Source organism: Brachycentrus maculatus, unplaced genomic scaffold, assembly GCF_059751285.1.
Source record: "Brachycentrus maculatus isolate JH-2025_06_01 unplaced genomic scaffold, ASM5975128v1 h1tg000071l, whole genome shotgun sequence".
In the NCBI taxonomy this organism is placed as follows: domain Eukaryota; kingdom Metazoa; phylum Arthropoda; class Insecta; order Trichoptera; family Brachycentridae; genus Brachycentrus; species Brachycentrus maculatus.
The window spans coordinates 227711-241475 of NW_028280825.1; the positions used below are offsets into that span (position 1 = coordinate 227711).

The 13765-nt window shown below is 32.9% G+C and overlaps 3 protein-coding genes across 9 annotated transcripts; 1 reads left to right on the top strand and 2 right to left on the bottom strand.

Annotated features, from left to right (window-relative positions):
• Positions 1 to 988: 988 nt before the first annotated feature.
• mldr (mitochondrial ribonuclease P catalytic subunit) lies at positions 989 to 6345 on the bottom strand. Of its 3 annotated transcripts, none has more exons than XM_088257101.1 (5): positions 6047 to 6345; positions 4205 to 5033; positions 3081 to 3458; positions 2198 to 2390; positions 989 to 1176 (listed from the first exon to the last, which is right to left on the bottom strand). In XM_088257101.1, exons 1-5 carry the CDS (start codon positions 6135 to 6137, stop codon positions 1042 to 1044), a joined length of 1626 nt encoding a protein of 541 aa, XP_088113227.1. In that variant the 5' UTR covers positions 6138 to 6345; the 3' UTR covers positions 989 to 1041. The 3 variants fall into 3 exon arrangements, with proteins under 3 accessions (XP_088113227.1, XP_088113228.1, XP_088113226.1); XM_088257102.1 differs by having other exon boundaries at positions 995 to 1176; positions 4205 to 4965; positions 6047 to 6313; XM_088257100.1 differs by having other exon boundaries at positions 995 to 1176; positions 4205 to 4604; positions 6047 to 6279.
• A 783-nt stretch (positions 6346 to 7128) lies between these two features.
• Positions 7129 to 10650, top strand: crn (pre-mRNA splicing factor crn). Its single transcript, XM_088257113.1, has 5 exons — positions 7129 to 7279; positions 7352 to 7537; positions 7622 to 7737; positions 8509 to 8665; positions 9014 to 10650. The coding sequence occupies exons 1-5, from the start codon at positions 7241 to 7243 to the stop codon at positions 10559 to 10561; spliced, it is 2046 nt and encodes a 681-aa protein (XP_088113239.1). The 5' UTR covers positions 7129 to 7240; the 3' UTR covers positions 10562 to 10650.
• On the bottom strand, positions 10551 to 13765 carry Naa20A (N-alpha-acetyltransferase 20 A). Of its 5 annotated transcripts, none has more exons than XM_088257116.1 (6): positions 13711 to 13765; positions 13282 to 13387; positions 12628 to 12743; positions 11747 to 11876; positions 10849 to 10985; positions 10551 to 10768 (listed from the first exon to the last, which is right to left on the bottom strand). In XM_088257116.1, the coding sequence occupies exons 2-6, from the start codon at positions 13332 to 13334 to the stop codon at positions 10683 to 10685; spliced, it is 522 nt and encodes a 173-aa protein (XP_088113242.1). In that variant the 5' UTR covers positions 13335 to 13387; positions 13711 to 13765; the 3' UTR covers positions 10551 to 10682. The 5 variants fall into 5 exon arrangements, with proteins under 5 accessions (XP_088113242.1, XP_088113241.1, XP_088113244.1 ...); XM_088257115.1 differs by having other exon boundaries at positions 13705 to 13765; XM_088257118.1 differs by having other exon boundaries at positions 12628 to 12854; positions 13705 to 13765.

The window sequence follows — 13765 nt, forward strand, 5'->3', positions numbered from 1 at the left end:
CATATTACAAGAAATAAGGATAAAATAAGACTGCCATTGTTGAAAAAACCCGAGTCACAAAATTGTTTAATGTATAAGGGTTTGAAAATGTATGATGAGATGCCTGAATGTATGAAAAATGAAAAGAGTCTGAAAGAATTTAAAAATAAATGTTTTGTTTACTGTAAGATGTAAATATATATATGATGTAAATTAAGTGTAAATGATAGTTTATATTAGTGTAATATAAGCTAATTAAAGAAATAAATAATAAATAAAACTGCTTGTGGAGTACAGATGGGGGCTGGACATGTGAAAACAGTGGAGCACAGTGTTGCCATTGTCTCTCCAGAATTTCATTACTTTATTTACAATATTTATTAATTTTATTATTTTCATTTTATTTTATAATACTGTATATTTGTAAACAAAATATGGCTAGCTAAGTATTGCACCCACCGCTTAGTCAAGCTAGTATTATTATGTGTTATCATTGAGCCTTTGGAATAAATGTCCCAACTGATAAATTTAAATATGTCGCTCACTCCTTTCAAGAACGTATGAATCAAAAATCGACAATTTTCAGTTGTGTATGTTTTCGGAATGCCCAGAAAATGTACTATATCCCAGCAAAAGCGGCATATTTTTAACTTAATATTTACTCGCTACAGGGCAGAAAGTATTGTCTTTGCATTTTGAAGAAAAGGTATTGTTTAATAATTTTTTAAATATACTAAATATTTTTCAAATGAAGAAAAAACCTTCAGGTTTTACCTAAAAAGATCTGTTGCACAGTAAAAAGTTTAATAAATGGCTTGATATTTATTTTTAATACATTGTGTTATATTTTTAAACTTTAAAAACGTTCTCCTAAAAAATCAAGTTTCTTGAATTATGACGTTCTTGAAAGGAGTGAGCGATGTATGAAATAACAAGTTTACAAAAGTTCAGGATTACCTTTAAATTAATAAGTGGTTTAAAATGAAAGAGGAAATCAAATAAAAAACAATTTAAAACATCGAATATAAAACATTTATTGTGCTAAAAAAAATATGTATATAATTATTTTTTGGGTTGAAGACAAAGCCAGTTTGATGGCAAATTAATAGTGTCTTGATATACTTTATCGTCTTCCAACCGAAAGGGGATATGCCAACCGGTAGTTTTATGAGCCACGGACAAAAATTTCAGCGAATCCTGAAAAAAAAGTTACTTATCAATCCTCACAAAATAAAAATGGGTTTGACATTCCTCGATAATTGATTGAAATGTCCTTTCTGTAATGCCCTATGTTTCTATATGTTAGCAACCCATATTTTTTACTAAACAGTCAAACCTGGATATTAACACATTTAAAAAAATTGAAAATATAATCATGTCGAATTTTTTTTTAAATATTATAGTTCAATGCTTATAAATCTACTATACAACATAAGCAACTGGAAAAGAATATAATATAAAACAAAATACCCTAAATATCATAACCCTAAATACTTTATAACAAGTTAGGAGAGTTTTGCCATATCAGTTAATTATTGTTTGACATTTTATACAGTAAAAAGCATATTATTTGCCTATTGCATGTAAAAATACCCTTTTCGACACTTGTTTCTTCAAATTGATGGCATAATCTATCGACACCCTTCATATTTTTAGAGACAAACGCGTATTATTTCGAATTATTAGAAAAAAGTCCGTTATTCGGTTTTTACCAATTTTAACAGTACTTAAGTGTTTCACCCAATATCAATATATACCAGAAATATTTGTAATGAATTTTATTGTCGGGCGGTTTTTTCATCAACCCCGAACCTAATTATACTCGATATAATTATACCGACCCTAGTCTGACTCTCAGTATACAAATCACAAGTAACCGCAAACCCAATTTTAATCTGTTCAATGTTTTTTGGCATCTATCGCGCTCTTCCAAAAGTAAGCAAATAAAACGCTCATGAGCGTCTCCCGCTCTTTACCAACAGTGTGTAAAAGAAGCTTAAGCATTTCCCGCAAACAATGTGTTATAAGAGAGACATAAGAGAAACCTCTATTGAGCAAAATGCTGGGTTAAGGTCCCGTCATTTTACCCCCCCCCCCCCATAAAAGAAAGCATAGATAGGTATAAGAGACTTTTTTATAAAAGAAAAATGTCCAGATTCTTTGAGCTCTGACAAATTGTATCTCTGTAAAATTGTAAATAAATCTATTTAATACATACTTTTATAATGGCTTTTCCGTTTGCATCCACAAATGTCAGAAAAATTTGATTCTTCTGTTGCCATCTTCGAAAAATGAATTGAAGTCTTTCATTTTTCAACAGGAATTTGTGACCGCGCATAAAATCCCTGGATAAAAATTTAGTGTGTGGAGCTCTGAGTGAAGCAAAAAGTATAAATGGGTCATCATAAGATCTGAAAATTTAAAAGATACAAAATGCAGGCATTATACAAGGTCTTTCAAGAGCTTCCTATCTTTAAATTTAAATAAAACAAAGTGCATGTGAGATATCATAAAAGAAAAATATTCGTTTGAAAGGCCAAACAATGGCAATATGTATGGAGTATAACATCGTTCAAATGTCTGCCTCGGCTTCTATGGATGGCGCACATAATAAATGTCCAATTTTCCATGGCGCATAAATCAGTGTGGTGAGCCAACCAGCTCCGACCACCACAGACAAGTACACCGCTGATGAGCGCGACGTCACCGCGCCATCGCGGACCAGCGTGACGTCACCACGCGAAGAACGACATGGGATTTTTAAAAGGACTGACAACTGAAGGTATATTCTCTCTCGTCCCCAGCCACCGGAGCGACCAGACCTACCTTCAGTTACCCATTTACCGCATAGTCCTTTCATTAAACTATGTAACATTAAAAGTGCAACGTGATCAGTTATCATTTCTTTACATAAATATAAGTAGTAATAAGCATTCTATACCATTGTAAATATTGCAGAATAAATGTAAACTCAAGTAAGTGATCAATTAACTGAATTTGACCGATGGCATGGGTTTATGTTGGAAATAAAAAGTTTAACAGGGTCAAATCGTACACTCAAAATATTGTCATCAGATATTATTTTTAATATATTTACTTACAAGTCATTGGTTAAATACAGTAGAGCATTTTTATTAATGTAATCCATGTCAGATTTGGACCAATATTTCATATGCATGCGTCCGAGCACTAGGATTTTTTTCCCCTCGGATACAAATCTCTTTACTACTGAAACAATGAAACCCGAGTTGCAATGGTTCGGTTTAGAATAGGCAACATTCAATCCGTCCACGACTACATCAAAAGGTGCGTGTTTATCCAACATGTCCAAAAATTGTTTGTGTTCTTCAGGCGTTGATTTTACAAACACATTTTTCCCAAGCAACACTTTGTCGTAAAACTCTGCCCTTAATTCTTCAAATTCATTTTTAGTCACTTCTATAGCACTCAGAGTATTCTTACACGCAAAACACAATCCCCTGAAAACATAAACAAAAAAATACATGTAGAAGTATATTTAATTTATAATAGTTTATATTTTTTAGTAGTTGATACAAAATTTAAAACAGAACCTCCATCAACAAGATTCTTAGATGAATAACACTGTCCAGATAGCAAGAAATGCATTAATTTAAAAGAGAAAAAACATCTTACTAACACTTTTGATTCACGTACAACTTGGACCAAATACAAGATATTTTGAATAAAAATTTTGTAAATATATAGCTCATTTGTGACTAGTGTTGAAACACAAAATTGCTGATATTCCAGAAAAGGCGAGTGATCACTTCTACACTTCAAATACCAACCCAGATAAATATTTAATAAATATTAGAGTAAAAAAACGTTTGTACTTATTTTAAACCCCCCTAGGTATCAAGTCCCCATAGGATGTCCGCCTCCGTAGTGTAATGGTCAGCTCGCTCGCCTATCATACTGAAGGTCCCGAGTTCGATTCCCAGGAGGGGGGTCAAATAAATATAAGTGATTTTTTCATTCTAATATTAATTCAATATTACCCTGGCTGGTACTTGAAGTGGAGAGCTGATGGCCTTTTTTTCATGTGTTAACAATCAAGATAACACTGCATTTATATGATGTAGTACCCTATGCACCATTGGGTGTGGATAAGGGTTAGAAGAAGAAGGAATCAAACCCGGGACCTCCAGCTGAAGAGACTACATTATGAAGAGAGACTAAATAATTCAAAATAAAAACAACATACTTGGACTTGATTCTCACTAATTCAGCTCCCCAATTGAGTTCCGTGCTAAACACATTAGCCAAAGTATCTACAATGCTTCGTCCAATAACTATATTATTTTCTGCAGTATAATACAGTATTCTTTCTATTTCTGACAGCAGCTTTACTTTGTCATTTTTGTACGCAGACAAGCAGAATTGAATCCAGGATAAATACACAGATTTATTAGGCTGTTGATAAGAGTCAGCCATGTCACGAAGGACGCTCCATCCGGTATCAGGATCCTTGTTGGCGAAAGCGGCATTCGCGACGGAAGTGTGAGCGATTTGTGCGGGCTTAGAAAACGCTTTCATCTTCTCGATAATATTCAAGCCTTCTTTCCAATCGTCAGTAAGAGAGAGAGCAGAAATGAAATTATCCCCTAAAAAGGAATCAAGTACTGTGTATTTCGAAAGTGTGTCTTTATACAATTGTTTTATAGTTAATTTTTCTTTTTCATTGAGTTCTTCTTTTGATCCTAAGAGAAAGTAAAACCTCAATAATTTCCCAATGGCACCTATATTAAGTGTTACGCCGCTATCGTTTATGTATGAAATAAAGTCCTTTCCACGACACCAATTCTTTCTTCTTATTAGATGTTCTATAATAAGAGCATCGACATTTCTTTCATTGGCATTTCTGTCTGCTTTTATATATTCTTCTTTTACGTTTGCCCATTCCAAATTTGTCTCCTTAGTAGTATTTCCGAAATAATCATCCAAAAAATGTAATCTTCTAACAGCCTGGAAAGTATCTGGTGATGAATTATTTACATATTTCGTTCTACTTTTGGTTTGAAACAATCGTGATCCTAAAAAAAAATTGAATTCTAGAATCATCATACTTGTGCAAGTATATAAAAGTTTAATATTTATTTTACACAGCGCGGTAGAAGAAGTTGTCAGCGGACAGTTCCAGATACATTCAAACATTATTTAAATCAGTAATTTCATTAATTAATTCAGCAGTCACTTTGTGGTAAAATCTCCATTTTTAATTAATATTTTACTTAGTAAATACCACTATTATACGGTGTTTGAAAATGATGCAGAATGCATCGAAACACGTGTCACAGTAGATTTTAAGAAATAGTGGTATTTACTATGTAAAACATTAATTAAAAATTTAAATAAGTAGCTTAAATCCTTTTCTCATTAAAATTTGTATAAAATCCTGCTTTTAACTCTTAGAGCGCTTGCGCACTATACAGAATTTTAGCGTCCGGCAGTCCGGTTTTCAAAATAAAAGCGACTACGACAGTTTATTGTGATCGAATTTACGCGCACCATGATCATGCACCGATCGAGCGCACCGATCCGAAGAAAGAAAGACAAAAGCACAAGCCAATCCAAGCCAATCATCCGTTTTAACATGCTAACTGAAGTTCTGGACGGTAAAATTCCGTGTAGTGGACAAACGCCCTTATTTTACATGTAATTATTATCATAAATCACTTTTTACTTTCATTATAAAAATTATATAAAATAATGGTTCTCAACCCCTGCCTTGTTGTGTACATAACATAGAATTTTGTCTAACCTCCCACCATAGCGAGTGTTTTTGTCTGGAAAAAAAACTCTCACTAGTCTGATAATGTCGGTAACGATGAAATCCAGTCACTAGTCAAATAAAATTAATATGGAAAAGCTTTGTAGGTAATGTTTTATTTAATAAAATTTACAGTTTTTAAAAAGTTTTCCGCGTAGCAATGTAATCTTAGATTTTCAAATATGTAAATCAATGCAGGATCACATTTTAATTTGTAAATTATTTATAAAAAACTTTTTTTTAATGAAATAAAATATGATAATGATAGATTGTTACCTGTTAGCACATGGTTAATTTTTCGGCTGTTGAAAACACATAATTTTAGAGTTTGGGAATACCTCCTCAAACGTATAGTTAATTTGAGCATTTTATGCACATGAGTTAGAATTTATAATATCATTAAGGTAGATAATACTGTAATACCACTGAAAAAATATTATTTAGTTTCAATGAGAATTCTGCAACATTGAAATTGCTTTAAATCAGATATTTTTATTGGAATTGATTGGTAAATTTCAAATTTGACGTTTACGATTCAAAACTATTTTATAGGTTATGTAAATGGTTAAAATTTTAAACCACAGACAAATTGTTTGGACCCATAAATGTCAAAATTTAAAAAATATAAAAGCCAGTGACTACGTCGATAAAAATAATTTCATATTATACTGCCCCTCCTCAGATTTAGGACTACGCCCATCATATCATTCCCTTTTTACTTGGAAAATGTGAATAGAATGCGCGGGATGAATGGAAAACCCAATCTCGTTTTCATTCGTATTGAAATGCCTAAAACCCACATTTTGTATTCAATCCACATGTCGTGACATTCTTACATAATGAAGTCACAAAGTTTACGACCGAAATTTAAATAGAGGGGTGGGTTCAGTTGTGCGCTTTATAACATAATGCTTTGAGAGTTTAAGTATTTATAATATTTCAACATGACGGATATGTGAATTTATTTGTTTTTTTTTTTTAAATACCTTACGTCCAAGTGACTCTGAGATTTAGCTACGGCTTATGCAACACCGCTTATCATGACCCAACTCATGCTTCAACTTTTTATGTTTCATAGCCTATGCCTACTCGTGAGTGGATTTCCTATTTATGTTTAAAATTCTTTGATTTCATGTAATTCATGAGTGAAAATTCTAGGAAAAAAACGAACTGTATTTGTATTAGTTTTGTTTGCATTCCTAGCGAATTTTGGAAATCATAGCTGAAAATGTGACTCGATTGCAAAAAAAACTTTAGAACATTAATGCTTTATCATTTTAAGTAGGTACTTACCTTTTTTAATATTTTAATCATGGATAATATTTATCTAAGCTTAAATTTTTTCAGTGTGGAAATCTGTGGATATTGTGTTTTGACAAGCTGCGGGCGACATTTAGAAACGACGAAAACGATAAGCGTTGTTTTCTATATTTCGTTTTAATTTGTATCCTTTATAATCAAAACATAAACATGGAAACTAAATCTCAAAAAATGCCGAAAGTTGCCAAGGTACGTACGATAATAGCATTATAATATCTTGTAGTTAACCTAAATTTTTCTAACTTAATTTTCTCATTCTAGGTGAAAAACAAAGCTCCGGCAGAAATCCAAATCACTGCTGAACAACTGCTACGGGAGGCTAAAGAGCGTGATTTGGAAATCCTTCCACCACCACCAAAACAGAAGATTTCAGATCCCGATGAATTAAAGGATTATCAGCATCGGAAACGAAAGGCTTTTGAAGACAATATTAGAAAAAACCGAATGGTGAGTATACAAATAATTATGACCTAATGCAATAACCCCTTCTGCTGATTACCTGATTTATGTTTTAATCTTCTTTTTTTTTAGGTAATCAGCAATTGGTTGAAATACGCATCATGGGAAGAATCACAAAAGCAAGTTCAGCGTGCACGTTCTATCTACGAAAGGGCTCTGGATATGGACCATCGCAATATTACACTATGGTTCGCCTTTTTATTAATCTTCCTTCCTTAAACATCTGTTTTAACTTATTTTAAAATTTCCGCGCATCTTTATTAAGTACTTGGATTCAGTTTACTTTAGTACTTTAATACGGGATATTTTACAATATGCTTAGTAAAATTTATATAATGAACATCGATGTTTGTATTATGACAGTATAATTTTATGGGAAACTTAGATTTTGCACACATTTTTACACTTATGACCTTTTCATATACTCATGTTTACAAGCAACGAAATAAAAAATTTCTTTAGTTCTGATTCATTGAATTTAATTCAATTAAACCGTGGAGTTGAAAACTCCACATCAACACTAGACAGGTAACGCTATAATACTAGGTTAAAATTATATTATATACAGGGGCGTGCATTCCATATAGGCAGGAAAGCAGTGCCTACGCTGGATAACTCGCATTCTACTTAGAAACATGACCAGTGCCTACTATGCCTTATCCTTACCCAACCCTACCCTGATTAAAAAGTCTGTGCACGCCACTGATTATATATGTATACGGCAAACTTTTTATTGATCATAGTATTAAAAGTATTTCATATGCGAAATGATCAGTGTGTATGGATTACCTTGTAACAAACTTTATTTATTTTTTCATCTTCCAAGCAAAGCCTAAGCAGAGATATAAGTTATGAATGTTTTTATTTCTGCGTTCGTCCTCCAGCTTTAAATACTGTCACCACAGCTTGGTTTACGGTAAGAAGTGTGTATTGGTATCACATGGGATCTTTGCTTTCAGGTTAAAATATGCGGAATTAGAAATGAGGAATCGTCAAGTAAATCATGCGCGCAACCTGTGGGACCGGGCTGTCACCATACTTCCTCGAGTAGCGCAGTTCTGGTACAAATACACTTATATGGAAGAGATGTTGGAAAATGTAGCTGGAGCAAGACAGGTACATATCCATTTCAAATACTGCAATTATGACACTAAAATAGTCTTATTTTGAGTGTATTATTTCGAGAAATAAAAATACTTTGTGTTCTGATTCACTCACATTTTTACTAACCAACTAGTTTCGGCAACAACCTGTTGCCCTCTTCAGGGTTTAATTTATAACTGCAGGGTTTAATTTATAAGTAATAAATTAAACCCTGAAGAGGGCAACAGGTTGTTGCCGAAACTAGTTGGTTAATAAAAATGTGAGTGGATCAGAACACAAACTATTTTTATTTCTCGAAAGTTAATGCTTTCAATATTCAAAACATTATTTTGAGTGTACTTTTCATTCTTCCCATTGCAGGTGTTCGAGCGCTGGATGGAATGGCAACCAGATGAACAGGCCTGGCAAACTTACATAAACTTCGAGCTCCGTTATAAAGAGATTGATAGGGCTCGACAAATATACGAACGTTTTGTGATGGTTCATCCAGATGTAAAAAATTGGATAAAATATGCACGCTTCGAAGAAAATCATGGATTTATCAATGGTTCGAGAAAAGTGTTCGAAAGAGCTGTTGAATTCTATGGAGATGAAACTTTAGATGAGAAGCTGTTTATCGCTTTTGCCAGATTTGAAGAAAACCAGAAAGAACACGACAGGGCCAAGGTTATATACAAATATGCCCTTCAGCATATTCCAAAAGAGAAAACTAACGACCTATACAAAGCCTACACTATCCATGAGAAGAAGTACGGTGATAGGTCTGGTATTGAAGATGTGATAGTGAGCAAACGAAAATTCCAATATGAACAAGAAGTAAAGGATAATCCGACTAACTACGATGCGTGGTTTGATTTTCTGCGATTAATTGAAAATGATGGAAAATTAGAAGAAATCAGAGAGACTTACGAAAGAGCCATTGCAAATGTTCCTCCAACAAAGGAAAAGCATTTCTGGAGAAGGTATATTTATTTGTGGATAAACTATGCCCTGTTTGAAGAATTAGAAGCGCAAGACGTCGATCGTACTAGGCAAATATACAGAACATGTTTGGATCTTCTCCCCCATAAAACCTTCACATTTTCCAAGATATGGCTAATGTATGCACAATTTGAGATCAGGTGTAAAAACTTAATGCAAGCGAGGAAAACTCTAGGCTTGGCTCTCGGTATTTGCCCTAGAGATAAACTCTACAGGGGCTATATAGATTTAGAAATACAGCTCAGAGAATTCGACAGATGTCGGATACTGTATCAGAAATTTTTGGAATTTGGTCCCGAGAATTGTATCACGTGGATGAAATTTGCGGAACTTGAAACACTCCTGGGAGACATCGATAGAGCCAGAGCTATTTATGAGCTGGCCATAAATCAATCCAGACTGGATATGCCTGAATTACTGTGGAAGAGTTTTATCGATTTTGAAGTGTCTCAGGGAGAAACTGAAAATGCTAGGCAGTTGTATGAGAGACTTCTAGAACGTACTGTTCACGTTAAAGTGTGGATGTCTTACGCGAAATTTGAGCTCAATGCCGAAAATACAGACAATATCAACATCGAGATGGCCAGACGCGTTTATGAGCGGGCTAATGATAGTTTAAGAAATGTGCAAGAGAAGGAATCTAGAGTCCTCTTACTGGAAGCTTGGAGGGACTTTGAAAATGAAAGTGGAGATGATAACAGTAGTATCAAGAAGGTGTTGGAGAAGATGCCTCGCAGGGTGAAAAAGAGACAAAAGATTGTTTCAGAAAGTGGAGTCGAAGAAGGTTGGGAAGAAGTGTTCGACTACATATTCCCCGAAGACGAAATGGTTAAACCTAATCTCAAACTTCTTGCCGCTGCTAAAAACTGGAAGAAAATTAAAGAAAAAGAAAGCGTTGAAAATGAAACAATTCAAACTAATTCATAAATACTTTATTTCTATTTATCTTAAAGGTACATTATCCAATATTAGTTACATTTCTCACAAATCCAAGTTTGATAAACATTTTATTTTAATGACTGTTGTTTTATTTTTCCTGTTTTTATAATCAATCAACATCCTCAGGTCTAACAGGATGTGTCAAGGGTATCACAGATTTTTTCTCGACATCTCTCGAACATGCTTTTCTCATATCTGAAACGGAATTATATGATAAAGAAAACATTTCTATGATTTATTCACTTCAATTATTGAATTTTACTCTATTTTCATACCATACGCATCTTCGTCAGGATCCCCAGAGTAATATTCTAGGACTTGTCTGTACACAATATAGCCCAGTTCCGTATACATTGCAATGGCTACTTTGTTACTCACCCTCACAAATAAGTCAACAAAGTAAGCATTTTTCCTGTAATCATATACATTTGCAATTAAAAAATATTTACCACTAATAAAAATTAAAACACAAAGTAAGAAAGAAATTACAGCAAAGCTTATTGATTACATAACTTGATAAAGATAACTCGTTGAACCAGGGTTTTGTGATACCTCCTATCCTGACTGCAAAATTAATAATTCATATCATAGTTTTTTATCGCCCTCGGTTATTTCTTACATTTATTCAAATACAACATGCAAAACTGTGAAGAAATAGGCACAGCATATACTTCTATACTGAATTTAATCAACGAAAACCACATTTTCCATATACAAACTGAGGCAAGGGTATTTTGATTATTTTCACCCATTTCTTAATTTATGAAGACAAAACATAATTTCTAATTATGGAGCATTTTCAAATAATTTTGAATGAAAAAAATATAGAGTTTAGAATTTTCTAATATTCCCAGAATTATGGTAATGGAATTAAATTGTTTTAATCAAGAAGTTTTTACTGTACCTTATTTACATTTTTAACACTAGAATATTGAATATCTTAACAAAGTGAACTATTTCTAAGTAATAAATATGTTTATATTCTTACAATCACAGCTAAAAAAATATAACTAATGAATCACATGTATCAAAGGCATCGCTTGAAGTTACCTCGTTGGAGGTAAATATGAAGAAACTACTATTGAGATTAGAATGCTGTTTTTAATTAAGGACTATAATCAATACAGGTTTATTCCGCGGAAGGAAAACCAACTAAAAGAATTGGAAATTTACTTCTCAGACACATCTTCCAGAAACTTCATAAGTGTAGCTGCCAGTCCCAATCTCCTATATTCAGGAGCCACAGTGAGTGCTGTTACATGGCCATGCCATTTCTCCTTGTGTCCTTCCGCTTTTCCCATGACTAAAATTCAAATATATGTTGGTTATGCCATCGTTAAAACTAGTGCAAAAACGATTTTGTCCCTGTCAGATCTCAAACTGAATACTAAATACTTGCAACAGGAAATATGAACTAAGAATAAAAAAATAAAGTTTAAGTATCTGTGGTGTAGTAGTTAGAATGTTTGGCTACTACGCTGGAGGTCCCGGGTTCGATACCCAAGGGGATCAAAATAAATATGTAAATTTTCACTCCAATATTTATTTAACTTTACCTTGAACTGGCCAGAAGCGTAGGACTGATCAAATTTCCTTCGTGTATATGACGATCAAGATAGCACTGCTTCTATATGATGCAGTGCCCTATGCACCATTGGTTCCGGATAAGAGTTAGAGAGAGTTAAACTACGCAGAGGTTTTGGAATTAACAAACTAACTCTTTATACCCCTATTCACATCCAATGGTGCATAGGGCTCTTCACCACATAAACATCCATCTGGTATATGGATAGTTTAATTATTAATATTATTCTTTCTTTTTTTAAAGATTTCAACAAGAATTGTTAAGATTGTCTTTGTTTTTTTTTATTTATTTGCCAGTTTATAAACAAATAAAAATGTGATAATAGCATATTGCGCAAAATAAATATGAGAAAGAGTACAATATAGATAGTAATTTAACATTTTAAAATTAATTTATATAAAATGGGATAATTGTAGAGTACTTACTACAACTAGAACTTAAATTAGATTACTAAAAAAAAACTACTAACTGTATCCCATAATTTCACCGCTGGGAGATTCCGCAACTTGAAAATATTCAGGCCAATGAGCCAAGTACTGAGTATAAAACAAAAGTCCATAGGTTTCTGTTAGAGGATCTAAATTGCTGCAAATTAAACACATATAGTTATTATACTTTTAAAACATATTACATACATAATATTTCCAAAGGGCAGCGTGTATTACTCTCATTTTGGGACGGTGTTTAATTGGGTACCTAAAAACATAAAAAAGTACAAGAAAAAAATAGTAAAAGAGTATATGAAGCAAGTATGGGGTAAAATGCATAGTAAATATGAAAATAATAAACCAGGTTTAGAATAAATTAAAAACAAGCAAATAAGATAAGAAAATAGAGCAATCAAAGAGTAAATTGGAAAATAAGAAACGAGATTAAACATAATCTGGACTTTAGGCAACTATAGCGCACTTAGAAGTAAGTATGGTAAAAATAAACTGTATAAACAAGACTATGTATGTAGGGTCTTTACCGTGTAGTTTAAACGTAAAATTTGAACCAAGAAACAGTGGCAAAAATGCGCGTAAAAAGAAATGTATAGAGTAACAGAAGTAGAAAAGAAAGAAGAATAAATGATAATGTTTTTTTTAATATACGCCATATTAAATAAATAGGAAATACTTACACATTATTGAATTTAAGCATATCATTACAAGTGAACGGTCGCAAAGTAGTCATTTTTCTTCCTTTGTTTTTTGTGTTTGGTTTTAAAGCAGATCGTCAAATCTAACCTAGAAATATTTATTAAATTACAAATTTAAATAATTTTCACTTAAAGCGATCTTCAAAATAAATATATATATATAAAAAAAAACTCGAATCGCTTAGCGACTTGACGTACAAAAAATGTGAAAAATTAAGTTTTATTTCACGGGCTGTGTTCAGCGAATACCAAAGATCACAGACTAACTAATTTGCCAAAGATTACATCAAACTATAGGTAGTAGGTAGGTATACTGTGAACTCCAAGGATTATATACTAGTGTATTAGTGAACACGATCAAACTCGGTAACTCGCAAACGTATATAATAGTTAGTCTTTGCTTACCGCTACCTATGCACAATGCCAATATTTAATGGGTTTGATTGAGATCAGCTCTTTGAACAAT